The 26,089-nt window shown below is 37.0% G+C and overlaps 1 protein-coding gene across 2 annotated transcripts in view; it reads left to right on the forward strand.

Moving 5' to 3' along the window:
- The window catches only part of LOC150093090 (uncharacterized), a 217,207-nt gene that overhangs the window by 26,007 nt on the left and 165,111 nt on the right, over positions 1 to 26,089 (forward strand). For both annotated transcript variants that reach the window (XM_090413726.1, XM_090413725.1), the window contains exon 2: positions 19,952 to 20,078. In XM_090413726.1, the coding sequence (XP_090269852.1) occupies positions 20,015 to 20,078 (64 nt within the window). In that variant the 5' untranslated portion in view covers positions 19,952 to 20,014. The remainder of the gene's footprint in view (positions 1 to 19,951; positions 20,079 to 26,089) is intronic.

A 26,089-nucleotide genomic window follows, 5' to 3' on the forward strand; every position in this document is an offset into this window, starting at 1 on the left:
TGTAGACTTTGTTATATATATATATATATATATAATTTAGGTAATTGTTAATGGTATAAACCTCTCTCCCTCCCTAGATAAGTCTTTGACTCCAGGAGAGTTTTTCTGAGTACTAAGTACCTGCTAAGTAATTTTGTAAATGTACTCACATAAAATCTGGCCAGATTAATTTTATTCTCATTTGGGATCTTTACTAAAAATTGAATGTCTGTTTTAAATCTAACTGTTTACACTAAATCAGTTGAAATGTTTCGATATGATACAAACTGCTACACTTTAAAGTTGCATTTTTATATTATCATCACGGGCGGCTCGTGCATAGGAACTGCAGAATCCCCAATTTTTCTCGATATATAAATATATTTATTGATTTATTTATATATGCTTGTAATATTTACGTTATCATCAACAATCCTATACAATTCTTTTATTTTGTATAAAAAAGAATAAAATTCCATCTTGTAGGCACTTTGGAGGGCGAAGGACGCAGCAGCACTGTGTTTACCAGTGTCATATTACTAGTATTTGCTACGCGCGCAAGCATATGCATGTCATAGTGAAATGCGAGCTATTAGCGTAAATGCGGCACTGTCCTTCGCACAGTTCCACTGTTGTTTATAAGCAGTTTGCGCCAGTAGTAGAGTGTTCGTAGTGCTTATCGTGTCTACTCTGTCTCTTTAAATATTTGGATATTACAATTAAAGGATTTAATTGTAATGTCCAAAAATTGTAAATCCATTCCTTTAATTACAATTAAATGAATGAATTTTATTTTAAAGTAATTTTGAATTATACCAAACTATATAATTTTATCGATAATAATAAAAAAAAAATTTTAAGTTAAGGGATATTACATCCCATATTGTTTCTTAGCCGAATAAGAAACTCAGAGTTTCATGCCGAAAATATAGAAACTATATAAAGTTCGGCGATTCCAAGCGTAAGCAAATACCTGGATAGTGCAGCACCTGACCCATTTGGTAGTGCAAACTGAGGCAACTCATAGTAAGGGTGGAGCAAGCTTGGAATTGCCGAACTTTATATAGTTTCTATATTCGGTATGAAACTCTTTGAGTTTCTTATTCGGCTAAGAAACAATATGGGATGTAATATCCCTTAACTTAAGTTCATGTCGCCGAATTGAAGCCTTTGGCTCTTCATATAATTAGTAATTGATAATAAACAATATTTTTTCATGTTTAATTTTTTAAAAAATTTTTTACCATAATTTTGATATTTTATCCAAACACGTAATACACTGTACTTACAGTGTATACATGGCTTGAAATCGTGGGGTACTGATATTTCGAAAATTGCAGTACCCAACGATTTCAAGCCACGAGTTGAAATCTCGTATGGGAACGGGTACACCATTTTTAAATTACTTTTTTACAAACACTTTATTTATATACTAGGTGGACTCCCCCCCTGACGTCTACGGCACCCCCCACCCCGAGTTTCGGACTGGTAGGCGGGTTCTCCTTGAATTCTTATGACTCGAATTTTGAAGACTCGACACTCAGAGTAGCCCCTGAGGTTCAAAACGTTTTAAATAACTTGACAAAAAATGTTACAAAAAAAGCGTATCATTTTATATTATAGAGTAGATATCAAATTTACAAAAGGATTTTTACGTCAACTCGGTGCGTTAATTAACAGGAGGTGGAATGTTTTTCTGAAGAATTTATTTTTGGTATACCATTTTTTTCTCTGGATGTCACAAGATGAACAAATAATTGTTTCTACTGCTGTAATAACTCGAAATGGCAAGTATAAACTGTAAGCGAAATTGGCCGGGACATAGGCATGTTTCTGGGACTATTTCTGAAAATCAGGATCGATTTGTTTAGGATCTATACCAAGATTTGTGGTGTTTATTCAATTCTGGTTTAGATAGACTCATCTATCAAGGCAAAACTATGTAAATTAAAATTATATAATTGCGAATGAGTGTCGAAGTTGAAAACAACTGTCCAGCACCTTTTTTGATTTTCTCGGATTATTTCCCATAAGTATTTAATTTTATAATGGATTTTGCATGTTAAAAATGAAATGACATGTTTGGATCATACCAAATAGTTAAACATTAACAACCACCTTACAAGGGTAGTCTGAAAAGTTCTCGACCTCGATCATAGATGGCAACACTATCAGCATGATTTTTTTTTCTAAGTTGGTACACCTGCCATAAGCATCCATGTGAAATTGCATGTCATTCTATCAAGTAGTTTGTTTTATACAGCTGTCTGAAGCAAAAGTTGTCTGTATTCCTTGAAATGGATAAAATTGAGTATCGTGCAGTTATAAAATTCTTTGTAAAAGAAGGTTTAAAGCCAAAAGAAATTCACTGGAAGTTTATTGGAAGAAATTCTCTTCTCCTTCGTTTTCGACAATTAAAAAATGGGCTGCCGAGTTTAAACGTGCCTTGAAGATGATCACGTGAAGGACTTCCAAAAAGTGTAACAACACCAGAAATCATTGGTCAAATGCACGATATGGTATTGGATAACCGGCGAGTCAAAGTGCGTGAAATTGCTGAGACTATTGGCATTTCAAAAGAACGTGTAGGATATATTTTGCATGAAGAATTGCAAATGAAAATGCTTTGCGCAAAATGGGCACCGCGCTTGCTCACAGCAGATCAAAAACGCACTCGCATGAAAATCTCTGAACAGTGCTTGGAGCGTTTTAACAAGATTTTGTGCATCGATTTATTACTAAATCGATGAAGATAAAGTCGGTTTTCCATCAGCAGGAAAGATCATGGCATCGGTGTTTTGGAATGCTAAAGGCATTTTGTTTATTAATTATCTTGAAAAGATTAAAACAATAACCGGGGAATATTATTCCGATCTTTTAACCAGACTAGACGAAAAAGTTCATGAGAAAAGACCTGGTTTGCAGAAGAAAAATATCGTCTTCCATCAGGACAATGCACCTGCTCACAAAGGTGCTTTGGCAATGGGAAAATTAAGGGATCTGCACTATGAATTGTTGGAATATTCACCCTATTCGCCAGATTTGGCTCCCTCTGACTTCTCTCTCTTCCTCGCTGGTCAGCGTTTTTCTCCGAATCAAGAGGTGATTCGGAGATCTGCAAGATAACCCTCTACAGGGATATTTTTCAGATCTTACTGGAAACCACTACATGGACTGGATAATGGCGCTTTAGCGTCGCTGGAATAAATGTATTAGTCTTAAGGGAGATTATGTTGAAAAATAAAAATAATTTTGAAATTATAAACTCGTTTTTTCATTGTTAGGTCGAGAACCTTTTAGACCACCCTCGTATGTATATATATGTATATGTATGTGTATATATGTATATGTGTATATGTTAAAGATACCAAGCAATTTTAAACCTGGTTTTACTCCATTTCCCAAGTAAGCAAACTGACTAAAAGTCAAGTTTGCGCCTGCAATTGATGCAAGTCTAACTGATCCCACAGGTAGTGCAGGACCAGGGCAACTCGTGGCAAAGGTGGAACAAGATCCGATCACTAATCTTAATATTTACCCTTAATGCCAAAACACATCTCCAAGAAGGGGATGTATGATGTTTTGTATTAAAGGCAAGGGGCCACTACCCAGACCGGTTTCGACCTTTATTGAGGTCTCGTCAGTGGGAGCTAGGCTAGAAATAGAAATACCAAGATTTAGTAATACAGAGCTTGTAAGTATTTCGCCAAAACAAGTTACCATAAGGTGTTTTAACCTTATTATATTATATTATATATATACAGTAGCGAAAAAATTATCACATTTTAAAGAAAAATTTTAATTTCCCAAGAAAATAAGCACAAAAATTTAAACTCCAACCTTGCCCAATATGTTCTCCTCTGTTTCTAATAAGTTCAATAATTCGCTTAGGCAAAGACTACCAACGTAGAACACGTTTCTTTACTTTTTATTTATTTATTTATTATTTCTGCATCTCGAAACCATACTTTTATAATGGATTCTATTAAGTTATTCTTTGTATCACAATATACTTTTCCATGCCTCGTTTTCACTATGATCCACAAATTTTCTTTTGGGTTAATGTCAGGAGAGTTATCTAACCACTGAAACAACTGGATGTTGTGATTTTCGAGGAACTCGCTTTTTTTTTTTTTTTTTTTTTTTTTTTTTTTTTTTTTTTTTTTTTTGGCGTGTGCCATGGAGCGAGATGCTGTTGGAAGATGAGTTCTTTCTTACTGGATCCGTGCGTGCGACCACTCTTTTCTCCAATATTTTTGTGTATTGGTCACTTCTCATCAACATTTTTTTTTAAGTTATATGTTTAGGAGCTTGTTGAAGGCGGACGGGAGAAGTTTTCTCAGCCGCTGATTTGCGAACATACGATACTCGCTCTCCTTGGACAAAAATGGCTCTCATCTAAGAATATGACCTTCTGCTTCTCAGCAGTCCAATCTTTGTACACTTTTGCTCACTGAAGCCTTTTTTTCTGCATAGCCTTCAACAGTTGTTTCTTTTTGAGTCTGTGGGCACTCCTTGCTTCCAAAAATCTTCATTGGACTGTCATGTCAGAAACATTAATCTCATTAGCTGCCAAGTCAGTTTAAGTCTTCAGCTATCAATCTTGGATTCATTTTGCTTTTCCTAACTAGTAAACTATCTTGAGTAAGTGTAGTTTTCCTCTCGCCCACATTTTCCTTTTCTCAGGAGAAAAGGTATTTGTCTTCCTAAACCGCTTTAAAATCGCATTAACAGTACCTAGCCAACACCGCAGTCATTGACAATTTCATGGATGTGTGCTGAGATAGTACTGTACATATTTCTGAACGTTTTCTTGGAGATGTTTCCATTTTATAGCTACACAAAATGTAATAAAACATTACGAACGTTAACTTGTTTACACTGTTAATAAACATCGTAGAGGCAGTTCAAACACGCAGCACTCAAAATTATTGTGAAATGAAACAAAAAAAAACTTTACAAATTCGTATTGTTCAGATTAATTTGTTCGCTACTATATATGTGTGTGTATCAGCTCCTTAGTTCGCAGATGCAATGGTGTGGGAAGAAAACAGACTAAGCTTCTGTTCTTAGTTAAAAAAGCTTTGGTAAAGCGTTATCATTTCACAGATGGGAATTCCGCCTAGTTATCATGAACGCCAAGAAAATCGCCCATAATGTTTGTGCTAAAAGAGGAACATCATTGGTAGTAACAGCAGACGTTGACACCAACAGCGTGTAGCAGCTGTATGGGGTGTCTGTGGCTTAAATTTCATAAACCAACCGTGATGCAAAGCGCACTACATGCAGTCTGTTCGGCTATCACAAACTAGAGCCACAGACTTGTAGTCTCATTATATAAAATGTATCGCATTAAAATTGCGTTTCATTTGATTTTTCTTTTGTTAAGTAATGACCCACATCATTTTGTCAGGAACTGTTAAGTGATACGCTTAATAATTGCTAATTGCGAAAATTTTGAGTCAAATTATTACTTCGGATCCCCTCACTTATTTTTTAAGCTTTGCCCATTTGCAGTTCAGTTATGTGACACAGCATAATAAGCGTTAAGCGTTTTTGTTTGTATATGCTCAGCATATACAAACAAAAACGCAGCATATACAAACAAAAACGCTTATAAAATGGCATGTCATCATGAAATAATTGAAGTATGATCATACGGTTTGCTATATCTGTATGAAATAACACTGCTTGCTAAGTTAGTTGCCATTTTTACAGCTCAGTAGTATGCTATGTATAAGATTCTTTTATATATGACAATGTAATACTAGTTCTCAGTCTGTTCGTTTTGGCGCTTCTGTAGTAACTAAACTGGAATCTCATTAAGAAAACTCGTAGTTAACAAGTGAGGAAATGAGTATTGGTTATCGCAGGTGTTTCATAATTGCGTATACGATCGTCTCAGACTGCTCGTTTTGGCATAGTGTAAACATATAAGCTTCTTCTTCTTTTTTTTTTGCATAATTTTACGATTAAAATTGTCCAAGTTATAGTGAAAATAAATACTTGAAACCATTTTTCCGATACAAATGGAATCATAACGGAGAAAAATATTTCACTGTCTTGAACTTATGTGCTAGTGTAATAATTGCGCTACACAGACAGGGATTAGCACCCTTTTATTATTATGTTTTTTATGTGCAATACAGGTTTGTGATAGCCGAGGGTTTTTTATTATTATTATATTGCTGAAGACTTGTCAAGTGTAGTCGGCAACTAGAGGAACATTTTCTAAGCTTTTTCGACCGGTTCCCCCCGAGTTAGTCGATCTCTGGCACGGGTATATGGGTTTTTCGTCCCGTAAACTCAAGAAAATCGACCGTCGAACTTGGTTAGCCGTCTCTTCACTGCGAGACAATTAACTTAGGATAGCCTTGGGCCAGCTGTCGCTGATTGGCTGCCAGTGGAGATTGAACTGCTCACTCAGTCTCCAAAAGTTAGATAGGGCTAAAACGGGCTCGTCTACCCCCCATACGGGGGAAAAAAGCGTTAGCTGATTTTTTTTTTTTAATTGCTGTTTTCACAAATTATCACGTCTAAGGCCCATCTGTTATTCACAGCAATATATGGAAGAATGGTAATTTTGTGAGAAATAAGATTTTGATTGTGTACTGTAGAGAAAATTTCGTTTCATCCAATGTTATAATTACAAAAGTCCAACTGAATTTCATCCAGCCAGTACTAAGTTATTGCTTCAGATCAACTTGATAAAAAAAAAAAAAAAAAAAAAAAGGTTGCAGTTGCAATTATGAAAATTCATGGGCATGTTATTTACATCCTAAATCCCGAATTTTATTAAATTCCATCAATCTAAAGTGAAATTACTGAAATAATATATAAACATTGTTTGTTTGTGCTCCTCAAAAGTTTTAGTTGAAAGAAAAGAATGGCTCGGCTTTTTTTTTTTTTTTTTTTAAATAAGGATTCCAAATATCAAATTTAGTTAATCTATTCCAGTAACTTGCATATAGATAGATACATGCATTCATGAGGTAGGCTGCAATATAGAAGATACTTGACCTTCCATTATTTTTTATTAATGGAATTTTTGTCTGTAGTATTACTCAGATTTCAGTAGGCATTGGTGTGGTCAACAACAACAAAAAAACTGCCAAGTGGTAACTTCTAAATTTTAGCAGACCTCACTCTATATCATCTCCAGGCACAAGAGGTTGCAAAACCTGTAGCACATCAGGGCTGCATGTAGACAAATGGTTAAGAAGAAAGACGGCATCTTTTTGAACCACTGGAGGCTATTGTCCTTAGGAGACTGTGTGGAAAAGACTGTTCCAAAGCACAGAAAAAAGAATGTTGAGAAGTAGTTTGAAGCTGGACAGCGAAGAGTGCTAACCGTCAATTGGTTGTTTGTCTACAAACTGAAGAGAAAGTTAAGAAATGGTAGCAGCTGTTTCAGCAGAACATCATCCATGAAAATACTGAAGAGGCATAAGTAGGAAATTCAACATTTGTAAGTTACTGTATGAAGGAGGGGGGGAGGTCTGATAAACATCTAGAACAAAAATGATATTAAAACAACTGATATAACCACAGGAAAGAACATATAAGGATATAAGAACATAAGTTGCCTTTATAACTCTGCTATTAGTATATTCTTTCTTGTGGTTACATTAGTTGCTTTAATATAATTTTGTTCTAGGTGTATCAGAACTTTCCAGACCTCCCTTGTAATATGTTTTATGAGAGAGAGAGAGAGAGAGGTCATCACTTCACCAGATTGCTGTCATAGCATTGAGCATTTTCAAGTAGATTTTTGGCATACCAACTTAAATGTGAAAAACAGTATTTTAAGACTAAATTTGGTCTGAAAAAAAAAAAGTTTTTTTTTGGATGTGGTGTGCTTATGCCAGGAAAGGATAGATGTATAAGTTAGTACAAGAAACAAGATTTATCTTATGTTAATAGCAAGCAATTAAAGCTTGAAACTGCTCGGGTTGTATTGAAGTTAACAAAGTTGTTCCCATCTCATTGACAAAAAGAGGAATGGAATGTATTGCCATCAGTATATGGGGAATTGGGCAAACTTGATGTTAATAAGGCTGTGAGACTTGGATAATATATCACCATGTATTGTGAAGGAATATGCCATGGAGTTGGCATCTGCCTTGACATATTTGTTTAATGAGTCTTGCACTGGGTCAAATTCCAAAGGAGTGGAAGGAAGGAAGGCATGATTGTGCTGCTTCATAAAGGAGGTGATTACAGAACTCAAGCATCAAATTATAGGCCTATCTGTGTGCCAGTTGTAGTTAAAGTGTTGGAGAGGCTGGTGAGAACCGGGATCCAGAATTGGGTATAACAAGAATATTATCTTTGGACAGCATAGATTTGCTAAAGGAAGGTCATGTTTTAGTAATCTACTTACTTATTACAATAAGGTGATGGCTTCATTGGACAAAATAGATACACAGTAGTATACTTAGATTTTGCAAAGTCTTTTGATAGATTACCACATAAGTTGATAGTCAAACTAGAGTGTATGGGGTTTGGATATTAGACTGCATTGGATCAGAGATTGGCTATCTGATGGGTATCAGCAAGTTGTGTATGGGGGAAGCAATATCCTGGAAGAGGAAAGTCAGTAGTGGTGAGCCTCAGGGGTCTGTTTTAGGGCCATTGCTGTTTAACCTATATGTTAATGATATTGGGTTAGATTTGAAAGGAGATATTCAGTTGTTTGCAGATGATGCAGAGTTGGGAAGTATGAGAAGTGAGCAGATTTTATGGCCTTACAGGAAGACTTGAATGGGCAAATGGTGGGATTGCCAGTTCAATGTTACAAAATGTAAGGGTTTAAAATTTGAAAAACAAAGATGGGATGTAGAGTTTACACTTGGTGGGGATATATCGTTTAGCGGTGGAGGCAGTACCATCAACAGGGTGTAGCATAGAGGCAACCTGCCTCACGGTGCGGCTTAATAAGGGCGCTCGTTTGTCCATATTGCGGTAGGCGTCGTCGTTATGCTAACAATTCCTGTTAGCATAGCAAGTGAAGAAAGAAATTTTTCTAAGCTTAAACTGATTAAAAATTATTTGTGAACAGCAATGACCCAAGAAGGATTGGTTGGTTTAGCAACTATATTGAGTTTAATCCTTTATCCAAGTGTGTGCAAACAAAGTTTGCGCCTGAAAGTATCTTCAGGACTGAGGTAAGGTGGTACAACACCGGGCGACTCCTTGCACAGGTGGAGCAAGCTACCAACACTTCTATCTCAGTATCTCCCATAATACAAAACGCATCTCCTTGCGGATATGTATAATGTTATGCATTAATGTGGGAAGGGCCACTACCCAGACTAGTTTCGACCTTTATTGGGGTCTCTTCAGTGGGAGCCAGGCCCAAGTGGAGATACCAAGGCAGAAGAAAAAGGTGGCACACCGTTTGGCAGCTCCTATAGGAGGAGATGACCTTGCTAATGCTCCTGCCTTGGTATCTCCACTTGAGCCTGGCTCCCACTGAAGAGACCTCAATAAAGGTCGAAACTAGTCTGGGTGGTGGCCCTTCCCACATTAATGCATAACATTATACATATCCTCAAGGAGATGTGTTTTGCATTATGGGAGATACTGAGATAGAAGTGTTGGTAGCTTGCTCCACCTTTGCAAGGAGTCGCCCGGTGTTGTACCACCTTACCTCAGTCCTGAAGATACTTTCAGGTGCAAACTTTGTTTGCACACACTTGGATAAAGGATTAAACTTAATTTATTATAGTCTGACCAAGTGAAAAATAAACTTTCAACAACTATATCAATAGAGACGGACATATCTTATAATTTAAACTTAGAAGAGCTTATAAACAGTTTTATTCTGCGATATTCCCATAGAGCAAACATTTAATTAATATTATTATGTAATTGTTTTGCATTAATGTTTCTCTTGTAATAAAAACAAAATAGTAATTGGAGATTTTCTTATATTGTTATCTTATAATTCATCAGGGGCGATATTTAGTTGTTTGCCTCAGGACACGATCTAATCTCGCCACAGCCCTGGGTGGAGGAAATAGATCTTGGGATGATGGTGGATAAGAATCTAAAATTTAGAGGACACATTGCCAAAATTGTGAGGACAATTGTCAATTCTGGTAATGATGCAGAGGACACTTACTTGAAGTAAGGAGATTCTGGTTCTATTGTATGAGGCCTTGATTAGGCCACAAGGACTACTGTGCACAGATTTTGTCACCTGGTTTTCAAAAGGATGAAGAGATATTGGAAAGGGTCGAGAGACGATTGACTAATGTAATTTCTGATCTCTGAAATGTTGAGTATGAAGAAAGATCGAGAAGGTACAAATTATAGTCTTATGAATAGGAGGAAAAAAGTGGTGATTGATAGGTGTACAAGTTGGTAAGGGGTTGTCTTGGGATTAATGTTGAAGAGGTTTTTCATAAAATGGTGGGAGATGGAAGAAGAACAGATCATTCCTGGAAGCTGTATAAGGAGGGTGTGAGCAAGGGAGTTAGAAGCAGATTTTTTACATTGAGAGTTGTGAATGATTTGCGTCCTGAATAGAATGAATTGCCTGAGTGTTGTGTCTGCAGAGAATTTGAATGTATTGAAGTCATGTAATGAGCTGGAGAAGTTGGTAAGGGGATGACAAAGGGACCTCCTGTGATCCAATGTGAGGTGGTGCTCCATCCCGCATGAATATGGTAGAGTCGAGGCATCTTCACTGCTGCAGTTGCTGAACAACAAAGTTGTGCAGCATCTCTCACTACCTAACAGCAGAGATGGTACAAGTCACAGCCCTTGTCGGGTGAAGTTCTTTGAAAAAGTACAGACCAATAATAAACGATGCACTGAAAGCACACCACATTATGACTTTTGGTGAGTATAAAGGGGTCTGATGGAACACGTGAGGGTTATTTGCAGTTGTGAGTTAACACTACCATTCAGATAAAAATGTGCCTCATCACTCCACGAGAACTTCCAGGGCTTTGCATCATCTACCACCATTTGAATTAAGAACATCAGAGCAAACTGTAGTTATTTCAGCTTGAGTATGGGAGATCTTGTAGGGGGAAAACCTCAGCAATTGACACAGAATTTTCCACACAGTTCAGAGTGGCATGTCCAGTCGCCTTGATATTGCCTGAACACTGCTTGATCCTCGTGCATTATTCATTCTGTGTTCCACAATGGTCTTTGTCAGTTTGTTAGGAATAATCCATTTGTGCCCTTGTTCTGGCCTCACTGTTAAAGATTGGCTATTTTCAAATCATAAAATCATTTTTCTGAGATTTTTTTATTGTCATTGGACCTTTTCTTCCATTCTTCAAATGCTGGAATTCTTGAAGAGCTGTATTAGTGTTACTGTGTTGTTGATAGTAAAGCTTGACTAGCAGCGTTCCTGTAAGGTGAGATCCATAGCACTTCAGTCTTATTAGAATGACATCCACAATATTTAGAACTAAGTAGAGACCAAGAATAGAGTGGATTATCAGATATTCTGGTGGGCAGATCCACAGTTGGTAAAAGATCATTGCTAAAAGCAAATATCTTGAGCTTGAGATTAGTGGAATTGGAGAAAAGAAGCCAGATTGAATCATAAAAGGGAAGTCTCCAATGGTGACTATTTCCCTGTTTAGGTATTTGGAGTGTAGAAAATAAAGCTTCAAAGGTAAATAATAAAATTTTTTGGCACATTAAAACTTGAAGAGTTATAGACCAGCAGTTGAATGTGATAAACGAGCAAGAAGATTTTGATCTAGTGCAGATCATGGTGGGAAAGTTTCAGCATTCTCTGATATGGTTGTCAGATCTGACAAATGCACAGCTTTCACACTTTTGACAGGGGTAATTCATTGCATAGACTGGCAAATTTGAGGTGGACATAGTTCGATGCTTTGCTAGTAAGTGATGGTGTTGCACATTGTTGGTTTTGTGTTCTAATTAAAAAAAAAAAATTTTTTTTTTTTCATTTTTGAGCATTGTTTTTTTTTTATCCGCTATATCAAATAAATAATTTCTGAGAGAAGTTAGCGTAGGAGCATGTAATGTGAAGCGAAAGACTTCTTGGCATCTCCCACACAGAAAGTACCCATTCTCTTGCTCATTGTAGTGGCTTTAACAGTCTTCCCCCCCCTCCCCTCCCACATGCAAATATACTACTCCCTCTGGGCAAAATTTGGTAATGTAAATGGTAGCTGTATTGTACATTGTTTGGTTTGTGAACCTGATGCATTACCATCAGGTTTATGTCCTGTGTGCCATTTAGTGTCTGGCCAGCAAACTGCTTTATTTCTGTACTCTCAAATGAAGGGGGAGGGAGAGAGAGAGAGAGAGAGATTAGTCATTACAGTTTTGTTATCCCAAGTTGCATATAAGAAAGAGGAGGGGGGGATGATGGGTGGGACAGACTACATACTTTGCTCTGGCATGTCAAACATTTCAGCAGCCATTTCAGTTTCTCCAATAGGTAAAAGTAAAGATGTTTCACCAAGGATCTAGTTGACATTGCCTTCAGTTGCTGATTCTGGATGATGTAACTTTAGGGGTGTATGCAGTATTTCACTTTCTTTACTTCCCATTACACTGTCATTCTCATTCTTATCTCATTGTGCTGAAATTGTCTGAGGATTTATGCAATATAAGAACCATCTGTTTGTTCCTAATCTGATCAAATAGTTGTATGATGTAGTTTGTAAAATTAACAGTGAAGAAGAAACTTCCCTCCTTCATTTCAGTCTGATTATGCTAAAATTCTAATTGGAGCTAAGGGAATGTACAAAACAACAATTAAAATTTTTTTTAAAAGAAAAATGGTTGAATGGTGATGCAACCTACATGGGTGTATTCATGGAAGCAAAATCCTTAGTAATTTAAGTGATTTAAGCCCAATCAAATTGGGCTTAAATTCTCAGATGTATTTAAATAATGTAAACAGGCTTCTTCATTTTAGTCCATTTAAGCTAAATTTCTTGGATAGCTTTAACAATATAAAACAATTATTTCAAATTTGGTTGAATCCAAAATTACCTGACAGATATTGTTTTCCACTATGTTTAAAGTGCACTAGTTTCTCCATAGTATTTAATGCTTAAAATTTGGCAGAACATGTCCACTTTCTCTACCTTCTATATATTGGCAATTTCTGAACAAAACTGAATATGTGTTTTACATGGAAAAATATCTGCAGTCATTTTTATGAGCTCAGTAAACCAGTAAAGTTTAATAAACATTTTGCATGAGTATTCAGAAGAATGTGGAGAATTAAGTATTAGGGAAGATGGAGAGATGTGTGTGTGTGTAACAGAGTAGAGTTGAATGCCCTTCCACGACAAGTCCTTAGACTCCTCGGAGGTGTCATGTAATATTAGTATTTTTGTTCCTTGTTGGAATTGGTGCATGGAGCTTAGTTCCCTTATTATGACTGTTTTAAAATAGAACATGAATCAACATCAACACAGCTTATAGCTAAATTAATACAGATAACTTATTTGAAAATTTATCATTTATTGATAAATTTAAAAAAAATTTGAAATTGAAAAATTTCAAATAAATTTTCACTCGTGTTTAATAGGAATCGACAGTTAACAGATAACCATCTAACAATGTTCCATTAAAACTTTAGTAAAGTAACAAGTCAAAAGAAAGATGAACAGATTGGAGAAATACTGTGATGGGTAGGTTATAGATTACATAATCTGGTGACCTTTCTTTAGAGACCAAACATGGAACTTTTCAGGCCACTTCAGTGTGGCTGGCAGTAGTCTCACACCAGGGAATGAAAAGTCATCTACCACCCCATGACATTCACAAATGTTTCATGCCCACTGTGGGATTTGAAATGACATCAGTATTTTTTTCTCCCTCAGCCTTGCTTTTTTTTTTTTTTTAATCAATTCCACATATGAGAGTCATGTGGGCAGGTGATCAGAGAAAAGAAAAGGAATCTGTTAATTTGTCTCTTGAAAAGTTGAAGATTTTTGCATTGAATTCAGAAAATGATGTAGTGAAGACTGTTCCAAGACAGATATACGGAATGAAGGAAAAGGGTGAGAAGTTGCTTTGGAGTCTGGAGCTGGATGTTGACTAGCAGCCGCACATATTTGTATATGATTAAAAAGAAGTGGAGGGATAGTGGTGGCCAGGTTGTTTGTGGGGAAAGTGATTGAAGAGAGTCAATGAGGAGGGATCTAAACCTCAGAATAATGATAATTATTCTGAGGTTTAGAATTCATAGTGTTAGGAGTCAAACAGGAGAGAAATAATGTTTAAAAAGACAGACTACCAAGTTTTTGGAGGATAAAGAGGCTACGGAAATGTGTTTGACAGGATAAGCTCGATATGAAAGTCAGCTCACAAAAGAGAAAACTGATCTTGATTCATGAGTGGATCATCCTCAAAGTAAGGGAGAGTGAGGGAATGGTCTTTTTTCTGGGAGATAAAGCAAAGATTATGTTTTGGTAGCAGTAAAAATTATTAAATTATCCCCAACCCACTTGAGGATGGCTAGAAGGTCAATGTTTAAGACATTGACCATAGATCTTGAGTTATCTAATTACTACAAGGTTTTGTGAATCACGAAAAGGATTGCAGCTTACTTTCATCAGTATGGCTGTGAATAGGATTGGATATTAGTGAAAGAGTATCATTGATGTATAGGAGAAAGAGTCTGGACGAAAACACAGACCTTTGGGTACTCCAGCATTGATGGAAAAATCAGATGGGAGGAAACTATTCACCATGACATGCAGTAAACAACCAGAAAGGAAGCCAGAGGGTTGAAGAAAGACCATATGATGTCATCTTGAGATAAATGATTTCAATGCTAGAATTGATCATGTGCCTTGGAAATAACAAAAGAAATCACACGAGATTCTCCCAATCATCCGTTTTTGAAATGTAGGTTAAAGTTATCAAAGAGGTCTGCTGTAGAATGAGATTAGTGGAATCCATATTGGTTGTTTGTAATGAGATGATAATTGATTGCTGACTTATCTCCCCTTTTCAGAATAGGCTTGATAAAAGGTTGCTTCCATGCTGTTTGGATAGATGACACATGAGTAGAACATCTTGTAATGGTGATACAGGATGGTGTTAATTCTGGAGTACAAGTTCTTAATGAAACTAGGGATATCATCATGATCAAGGTAAATCCCCCTTCCCCACTATTTCACAAACCACTCATTATGCCTCCTCTGATTTTTTGATAGTTTATCAGAAAAGTGCTTGTTATCCTTGATACTAATAAGTTCTTTGGTCTAGATGATATCCATATCCCTACAATTGCATTAAGAGCTTACACTCCAGAATTAACATCCATCCTGTATTGCCTTTATAAGCTGTTCTACTCATGTGGCATCTATCCAACAGCATGGAAGTTGGAAGAGGTGTTCCCTCAGGATGTGAGGGCAGAAATCCTATCCATCAGCCCTGGCAAGGATCAGAAGGCTTGACCCATTCGAGCAGAAGGCAAGCTTAGTACATTTGGCCCTAACAAAGTTTGCTTTTGATTTGCTAATGGTTTATTTGTAGTTGTTATGGGCTATAATGTAAAGCTGAGCAAGAAACTAGTCATCAGCTTAAGTCTGTGTCTGTTGCATTTGAACTTGAACCATCCTGGCACCTGGAAAGCAAAAGCTTGAACAAGAGGTGGAGACCCTGAGTGGAATGGGGAGCAAAGGCACTCATTCCAGCAAGAACATTCTCAGCTGTTAGATTAGTAGAAGCACTTGGTCCATGTGAGGCAGAGATAGAAATCAGGTAAGACAAGAGGCATAGAAATCCTGAAAGTCATCTCAATGGAATCACTGTACTGCCACAGGGTATGCTGTTTTAGCCAGCTAGGAAAAGGACAATTTGCTAAAAAAGAGACAAAGACAAGACCATGGTCCAGGCTGCCAAGAGTACACTAACACTGGTGAGTGGGTGGAGAAAAAATCCTGGGCATTTGAGTGATAGGGACTACCTGGAATTCTGTAGGCTGACAACCTGCACTAGAAGATCACTGACAGCAAACACTCACTCTCCAGCAGCATGGTCCATGAAGCTAGAGAAGAAGGGGCTAGCCAGAATCATGGAAGTTGAAATCTCCAAGGAAGATTGTTTCACTATTTTGGTGATTAAACTGCATGTGATCAATTTTCAGAGAGAGTGAGATAATCCAAGTCAGTATAATCTTCAGAATTAGAAGAGCAGTAAAGGCAACAGATGAAGGACAACAAAACGGGGCAAGGAAATTACAGAAGGCATGTGGACAGGAAGCAAGTTTTGTTGGCATTTACGAAGTCAGATTTGGATTTGCTGATGGTTGTTTTGCATTTATTGAATGTATGATGTTTCTTGCAACAAGATTGTTGTTGCAAGCCACTTGTAGTAATCCAAGTTTTTTCCCTTCGATTTCTTTGACACATTTTCTGTTGAACCAAGACTTTTTTCCCAGATGAGAATTTTTGTGGAATGGGAGATGAAGGTCTGCATGCCAGTGAGAATAATTCCAGTGACTTATACGGAACATGTGTTTGGGTTAGAAGTGCCAAAACAATAGTCGGACCATGGAAAGGAAGAGAAGTTCCAGATTCATGCCACTTGGTGCCTTTTGTAGTGCCAAAGGACACGAGACAGGCAGTGGTTGGTGAGGAGAGGACATTCTGTGAGAGGAAACCTGCACAAGATTATGGCTCGAGTTTCCGAGTGGAGAGGTGACCACGGTGTATCTGGGAGAACTGGTTAAAAAAAAATGATCCAAGGTATTAGGAGAGTGGAGGAAGGTTATCTGGAATTTGGTAGGTAGGTGTAAGTTCTGCATTAGGCTATTGCTGATAGCAAAAATTTCATCACATCCAGCTTGGTCAGTGGAGTTTGAAAAGGGTCCATTTTTTAATCACCTAAGAAGGTGACTCCATTGGATAGCTGGATTTTAGAAGGTAAAATTTCGTGGATAGGAAGGTGAAGAAGTCAAGTCGTTTGCCAAATTTGGAGAGCAGTAAATACAACAGATGAATGTTACTGAATGGTATAAGGAAGCCTTGAGCAAGAAGAGGTCAAAAACGGGGAATTCTAAATTAAACATTCTCTGACAGGAAGGAACAAAGGCACAGATGCCACCCTTGTGATGAAACAAATTATGAAGTGTGTAGTTTGGGCATTGAAGATGGACTGATTAACCGTAACTGCAATTTGAGTTCTGTCAAGAATAGGTCTGGTCTGTAAGTGATGATGGTGTCATTTATTTTGGTGTTTATGCCTCAGATGTTGGTAAAATGAATGTGTTTTTTCCCTGTAGAGGTTCTGGCATGTTTTGTACATTTTGTTTGATTTGTCTTATTTGTTGAAATAGGTTTTGGCTTTTGTGAGGTTGTTTAATTTAATCACAATGACACTATCATTGTTTGTATGTTTCATTAGTGATTGACTTTGAAAAGATAGACATGCAAAGAAGAGATGCTCTTTGATGTGACATCCATAGTGACCAGTGGCCTTGACAGCGCCTCCCACATATTATTATTATTATTATTATTCCTGACACCTCCAAGGAGTCCAAAGACTCATCGCAGGAGGACACCTACAGCTGTCTCAACTGATACAACTGTTTCAACCACTACACTGAACCTCTACTACAAATCATCTCCATCAATGCCATCTACCGTCCACCACCACAACTGGTATTCTGTCTGTAAATTACGTGTGTTCTGAAGGGCTGATTTGTCTGTATGCGGGATGAAAAACCAGAGTTTCTGGGAGAAAAAACCCTGCTACCTCCGTATGAGATCAGCTAACTCACCTTCGATTGAAAATCGTCCAGATAAAGATTCCTCCTGTTGCGACGAGAATCGAACTTAGGCCTATTCCAATCGAAGGGCGCAATGTACCGTCGTTCTTCCAATTGCACTATGGAGGCGCTTATTAATACTCAGATTCCCTCAGTATGACCTGGCAGAGTATGTGGAAGTTGGATTGTGCATCAGCTAACAGGAAAACCTCCTGATTTGATACCGATAAGTTCAGGCCTGTGTACTATCTGGTACCAGTCTGCAGTAGCATTTTAACTGATGCACCCTTGAAATGGAAGAGGTTATAAATCTAAATGTGTTTGTTATACTTTTGAAGGATATTATACTTCAAGAGCATAAACAGATTTAAAGGATATTATACTGCATGGAGAAGAGAGGGGGGGATAGAGACATTTGGTATGTAATTGTTACATCATGTGGTCTCGTTTCTTTTGAAGTAGCACTCTTTTCCATTTCTCTATTTCTCTCGCTTTTTATTCTTCTTTCTCATCTATACTATAGTTTGCAAACTGGTCTGTTTTCCATTCTCTGGGTATTTGGTTTAAAAGCTTTAGGATTTTCAAATTCAGTGAATTCATCCTTTTGCTGATGTTACTCAATTTTCTCAAGCTTTGCACATTATCTAGTGCAAGATTCAACATAAGTGTGCTTTTCATTTCTCCTGCACCAGTCTTCTGCCATTACCTTATTTATATCAGCTATTTTTCTTGTGTATTGTCCTGTCATATACATCTTTTACTTTCATTCACTCTCATTTTTACCTTGTTTTCTAGGCATATGGAGGTGGCAGGAATTCCCTTTGCTGTTTAGTCTTTTGTGGAATCTACATAAAAGTAAAAGAAAAATAAAACCACTGCTAACTAGTATTTCTGATATGATACATTTGGTGCACACTTTCAAAACTTTCAGCATGTTATCTTGCCATTTTTATTTTAACCTCAAAAGCTTGATTCTCACCAATAAATTAATACATCTTGTGCACTCTGCAATGCACTGAATTATTATTATTATTCGTGACACCTCCAAGGAGTCCGAAGACTCATCGAAGAATTACTTGTGTTGAACTCTTGAATAGCTAACATGATCACAATCTGACATTTCCTATTATATAATAAAATATGAGATATTCAGAAGGCAAACTAAGCTCTTTGAAGATTCTGGTTTTAGACATTTATCATCTAAAATGAGTTGACTGCATTTAGGTGTGGCTATTAAATAATGTGACTGGTTGCAAAAATGTAGTTTATTATTATAATTGTACAACTTAATTGTTATCCCCTTCAGCATACTTCCCTCCACCATTACATATGAATTTTCCATTGTTGGAAGCAGTGCTGCAAGTCATCAGGTGTTATCTGCTTCAGTAGTGCTGTCGTTTTCTCCTTTACCTCATCCACTGACACATTGGGTGCCCTTCAATGTGGATTTCAATTTTGGAAAAAGGTAAAAATCGCATGGAGTTAAGTCCGGCAAGTAAGCTGGATGGTCCAACACTGGGATCTTCTTATCAGCCAGATGCTGCTTTACAGACTGTGGGCTGAAGCCTTGTCTTGATAGAGAATCCAAGCATTGTTCTTCCACAGATCGGGTCTCTTCTTCTTCTTCTTCCTCCTCACTCGCTCTTTCAGCTTGACCAGAACCCCAAGGTATTATAATAATCTTGGTTAACTGAGTGACCCTCATACCCATTCAACCATTACTACGCCATTGATATATATATATATATATATATATATATATATATATATATAATAATAATAAAAAAAACGATCAGCATTTACCTTCTGCTTTGACTTGCTCATTCATGCTTTTTTCATTCTCAGTGACGTGGGTTTTCCAGTGCATCGACTGTTTCTTTGTTTCTGGGTCATACTGGAAAATCTATGTCTCATCACATGTGATGATCTTCTCCTGCAAGTCTCCTCCGCTGTCAGCCGTTTCATGATGCTGCTGTTCAGGCAGTACTACTGAAGCAGATAACACCCGATGACTTCAGGCGCTGCTTCCAACAATGGAAAATTCATATGCAATGATGTATGGATAGAGGAGCATGTTGAAGGGGATAACAATTCAGTTGTATAGTTGTAATAATAAGCCACATTTTTGCAACCAGTCTTGTTATTTAATAGCCACACATCGTGCGTGCATGTGTGTATGTGTCTATACCGGTATATTTTATTTATTTATTTTTTTTATTTTTTGTGCAATTCCAGATGGTAGTTTGAAGCCTGTTGAGCAATTCTTCAATACCTGTATAATAACTGGAATTAAAGAATATGCAAGCAGTGCAGAATCTTTTTCCTTATACCAACAGTGCTCAGCGAACTCTTCTGCAGTCTGGTAAGTTTTTGTACTCTTACTGTAGTAATCTTGTTTTGTTCACCATTTTAAATGATTTTTCTGAATGAGTTAATATTGATCTGTAATCTATCTATAATGTTTAGCGTTCACTTTCAGTCAAGATTTGGCTTAATGTCTTAAAAATAACAGAATTCAGTGGACACAACTGAAAGAAATGCCACAAATGAAAGAGGTTTTTGTTAATAGATACAGCTTAGAAAATCTCCTTATTCTGAGGTGAGTAGAAATTCATAGCAGTTTATATCAACCCTACACATGAGTAGTTGCAAAATCTATAACATGAGGTGACATGGGCAGGAAGAGGGGGGGGGGAGGAAGATGTATTCTCAAACAGTTGGAGGGCATAGTCCTTGGGGGAAAATGGCATGAGAAGATTCTTCCAAAGAACAGAAATAATTTTTAGTAGGGATTTCTAAATGTTGACCAGCAGCTGGGTGTATTTTTTTACATGTTTAGAGTGAAATTGTGAAGAATGATGGTGGCCTGTTTGGTGAAGTAGCCCGTGAAAATACCTGTAGAAAAGGTATAATGCAGAAGCAGAACATCTGGGATTGTAGAGAATTGATGAGAGAAATATTGTATATTAAGCCTCCGTAGCGCAATTGGAAGAACAACGGTACGTTGCACCCTTCGGTTAGAAAAGGCCTAAGTTTGATTCTCTTCATGACGGGAGGAATCTTTATATGGACTTTTTCAATTGAAGGTGAGTTAGCCGATCTCCCAGAAACTTGGATTTTTCATCCCACATACAAACAAATCGGCCCTTCAGAACACATGCAATTTACAGACAAAAAAAATACTAGTGGTGGTTGTGGGAAGTTGATGTAGGTGATTGGTAGTAGTAGTGGAGGCGGAGAGTTGTACAGTAGGTGACCTCTCACGATGAATCTTTGGACTCCTTGGAGGTGCATGAATAAAAATAAGCAGATTGCCCTCTTTTGGGTAGCATAAAGCATTTTGAGAGAGGATTTTGTTCGCATTAGAATTGATTTTAAATTTATATTGTATTGGAAGTTGAAGATGCAAGAAGAGAAGTGAGGTTTGGACCAGGAGAGATCAGAGTTATAGCCAGCTCAAGAAGAGAAATCGATTTTGATTGAGAGTTTCAGTATTATCAATAGTAAGGGAAAATGAAGCGAAATCTTATGGGATATAAAATTCTGTGTTTGTAGCATTGAAGCTCGCTATATTATTCTCATCCTACTGGAGAATGGTTATGGACATCACTCTTTAAGACACTGATCATGCAATCATGAAACTAGAATCATTTGAGTACTGTATGGTTTGTTAAATGAGGAAGAGAAATGGAGTGTGTTTATTGACATAACTAATGGATAGGACTTGGGGTCATTAAGAAGAGGAGGTTATTAATATATAAAATATATATATACACGCACACACAAAAAAAGGTGCAGGCAAAAGCACATATCCCTAGGATACCCCAACACTGATAGAGAAATCAGAAGAGAGGAAATTGTAATCCAATCAAAGGACTTCCAGACGAATTATTAGATTGTGGGTTGGCAAGGAGACCTCTATGCCAAACCTGATCAGATACTACTGAAGTGTTAAGCACTACCTACTCTAGTTTCTCCAAATCTTTTTATGGCTTATGTCCACGTTTAGGTAAGAGTGGTTGAGAATAGGTATTGAAGGAGAATGGCAATATCCGCATTGATGAATCATTAATTGGTGAGGCTTCAGGTAGTAAGAGTTGGCTGTTTGATATCTTCTTGTTTTTGAGAGGGTTGAAGTTGAGGAAAATGTACAGTAATTAAGACTTTATTAGCTAGTTTGGCTTTTATCTTCCAATTTAAGGATGGACTTGAATATAGGCTTGCTTCCATATTATTGAGTAGATAAGATACCAGAGAAGTATGATAGATTAACTAGCTGATAAAGTCTTGACCACTGTTGGTGGTATTACCCTCTGGACCAGGAAACATTGGTGTTCAGACTGAGGATTTTTTTTGATTACTTTCAGGTGACACCAGTGGAGAAATGCAGTGGACTATTGGTAGTATAAGAAGTCATCCTCATATTTGGGTGATGTTACCATGTTTTTGTCTGGATGCATAGGAGAGAAGTTTCACTCAACAGCTTTAGTGGTAGTGGGGGGGGGGACTAAAGGCTCAGCTACCATTTGAGAAAAAAGTAAGTTTCTGCATTTCATCCTTTCAGTCTGATTTGGATTTGTTGGGGGTTTTGTGTAGATTGGGCTATAGTATAAGCTGAGCTTTTTGACTGTTTTGGGCATATTTGGAGAATCAAGACTTGGATAGTGATTACAAGTTTTGTGTAAGTGGGAGATGGTCTGCTGCATTCTAGCAAGGAGTCAAGCAAGAGGAAAGAAGGTATAGGAGTCATGATATCATAATGGAGGTGGAGCCATTAGTTATATTGAAGTGCCAGAGCACGTGGGGCTGAGATTAGCTGGCCAAAGGTCAATCTATAGAAAGTGAAACATAGATTAGGTTATAATTGGAATAGGAGACTGGACATCTGCAGTATATTTGGAGGGAAAGCTGCTTGAGAACAGTTCCATGGTGTTGAGAGAATGATGAAGATTATCTGATATTCTAGTTATTCAAGTATTTGAGCTAGTTATTAGCTCAGAACTGGCTTTATTTCATTTCTGATTTGTAAATGGTAGCTCTTATAGTACCCATATATAAAAAGGGAAATAAAACTAGTTATTAGCTCAGAACTGGCTTTATTTCATTTCTGATTTGTAAATGGTAGTTAACATATTGTTTGTACTGCTGAAAAGATATCACATTGCTTTATAGTTGGAAAAGACTTGGTTCAGTCCTGGTCACTGAGATTTTAAGGTAGATTTTTTCTGAAGAAACTTTTCTGGATTTTCCATTCTGTAAGCAGAAAATTGTCCTCAGTACATGAGGTTGGACAGTAGGTCTGTGAGAGGCTTGAGTGAAAGGTATTAATTAGGATAAGAGGAGTGTACTCTGCCTTCCCCCCTCTTTTTAACTTTTGTCCAAATAAGTCAGTAGGAGTCCACAAATAGATTAGGGATGCTGTACAATTGTTGGAAAAGTTGTTCTTTTATTATTGTTAAAAAAAAAAATTAAAAAAATTGCTAAATGAAACAAGCAGTGATATATATAAAAAAAAAAAAAAAAAAAAGCTTAACAGGCATGCAGTCAGGAATACATATCCATACTTGGAGCAGAAAAAGCCATCAAAAGCCTGAAGTGTGGAAAGGCAGCAGGAATAAATGATATTTGACCAGAAATGCTCAAGTATGGAGGTATAAATGTCTTGAAGTGGCTGTGCTGCATAGTTCAGAAGGCCTGGAGAGAGGGATGAATTCCAGATGATTGGAGTAGAGCTCTTATAGTACCCATATATAAAATGGGAAATAAAACTGAATGTGAGAATTACAGAGGTATTTCTCTACTGAGTGTTCCTGGTAAGGACAATTTTCTGCTTGCAGAATGGAAAACCCAGAAAAGTTTCTTCAGAAAAAATCTGCCTTAAAATCTCAGTGACCAGGACTGAACCAAGTCTTTTCCAACTATAAAGCAATGTGATATCTTTTCAGCAGTACAAACAATACGTTAACTACCATTTACAAATCAGAAATGAAATAAAGCCAGTTCTGAGCTAATAACTAGTTTTATTTCCCTTTTTATATCTGGGTACTATAAGAGCTACCATTTACAAATCAGAAATGAAATAAAGCCAGTCCTTTATGCAACTATACTTGAGAAACGGTTGCGAAGGATTGTGGAAGAAAAGCTTGAAGAACAAGCTGGATTCATGCCAAATAGAGGTTGTCAGGATCAGATCTTCACTTTAAGACAAATAGTTGAGAAATCGTGGGAATATAACAAAGATCTGTATTTAAGTTTTGTAGGTCTGGAAAAGGCATATTACAAGGTGCTAAGAGAGAAGTTATTTAATACGCTACAGTTATATGGTGTCAATGGGACATTATCATCAAGCAATAGTCTTTATTTGTGTTGTAAGTCAGCAGTTAGAATTAAAGTAAGTATAGGGAGATGGTTTAATGTTAAATCTGGTGTCAAACAAGAATGCACATTATCCCCTCTGTTATTCATTATCACATTATGAAGGAAGGTGTTATTAAACCTGGTGTAAATAAATCCACTACAAGTCTGCAAGATTCCCTGACTAAATTGAATAACTGTTGTGATAGATATGGTATGAAGGTCAGCAATAATAAGACAAAGACAATGAAAATAGGCAGAAGTATTGAAAATATCAACTGCATTGCGAATGGAGAACCTATAGAACAAGTGAAACATTTCAGCTACTTAGGCACGATTTTTAATGAAGATGGTAAATTAAATATGGAAATAGACAACAGAATCAACAAAGCTGGTATGGTAGGAAGTCAACTGAATAAATTTATATGGAATAAGAGAGAAATTACTCAAAACACTAAATTAGCTGTATACAAGAGTGTTCAAACCAATTTTAACTTATGGATCTGAGAGCTAGGTTAGAAGTAAAACACTTGACCCAAAGACTAGAGACTGCAGATATGAGAGTTCCGAGAAAGATCAGGGACATGAACAGATGGCATCAATGGTAATATAATATTAAAATCGAGGATATTAGGAAAGAACTTGACATTGTCAGCATCCAGGGATGTGTTAGCAGAGCTAATCTCAGGTGGTATGGTCACTTAAACAGAATGGGTGAGGAAAGATAATTATAGCAAAACAGAAATAGGAATTAGAAATAAGTGTTCTCTGCCAGGTTGGCAGGAAAAGATCCATAGGAAGACAAAGATATAGGTGGATTGATACAGTAAAAAGTACCTTAGAAGATAGAAATATAAGATCTGATAATGTTGGAGTCTTGACAGGTAACAGACTGATTTGGAGGAAAATTGTAGATAGGAAGTTAGTAATGATGTAAATTTTTCATGGAGTACTATCTACACCCCTTGAGGGTACATGGCAGGAATTTGATATTGATAAAAAAAAATTGTGTTTCATTCAGTCACTGAGACACGTTCAGGAGGGGGGAGGTACATAAACTTTTCCACCACCACCACCCCTCTCAAAAATATGGCATCATTAACCACTTCGCCGTCAATATGGATAAAATACATCACTCCTCTACACTTCGTATCCATCATATATTTCAATGTAATAGTAATGGTATTACAATTTTAATGTATACGTTGCATCCATATTAACCTGGACATATATATACTTGGCCGATTAGGTAGTTAAAACTTTAACCAACACTTGTAGTTTGTGTGCGCACACATGCACAAAGGCAACACAATACTCAGTGACATGTGGCTATGACTCTAAAGTCCTATGTAGGTGGTGTGTTCTCTATGGGCATTGTAGGAGGCTTAAGATGTAAATTGGGACCTCTGACAAGTAATGTTTCCCAAACTGTGGGAAGTATTTTGCGCCCATATATGTTTAAATTTGGCATTTCTGAGTGCTGCTGGCAATTTCAGTCTTGGACTACTGTTCTCGTAGTACTGTGAGAGTAGCAAATTTGTATATATGGAAAGCTTTCTTCAAATAGAATTTGGTTTCTAGTTTGATGCAATTAGGTATTACTCTTCTATCCTGACATCTTTTTACAAAAGCCAGCTGATTTAATTGCCCTAGACTTCATAAAATAAGAAATAAGTATATCAAAAAGTATATAACATTCTGTGCAATTCTAAATCACAAGCACCAATTCAACCACTCTGTCATCTGTGCCTTAAGTCTTGGCCACAATTTTATCGTCACACCAAGAGAAGTGCCTGTGATAGACCTAATGTACAACGTAGAATGCAGAATCTGTCCCTCCCTCCAGAAATAGCCAACAACATCAGACTTGATATCACCAATATTCTTTCCCAGTCTTCTCCTCCAAAAAGTAATCTATCTTCTGGCCAGCTTACTGCTCTCAAAAAAGTTACAAAAAGATAAAAGTATATCATCACCAATGTCTGATCTGATTTTTCCCTTTTCAGTCATTTCCGACCG

Source organism: Typopeltis vanoorti, chromosome 24, assembly GCF_054136105.1.
Source record: "Typopeltis vanoorti isolate ZY-2024b chromosome 24, IOZ_Tvanoo_1.0, whole genome shotgun sequence".
Taxonomy (NCBI): domain Eukaryota; kingdom Metazoa; phylum Arthropoda; class Arachnida; order Uropygi; family Thelyphonidae; genus Typopeltis; species Typopeltis vanoorti.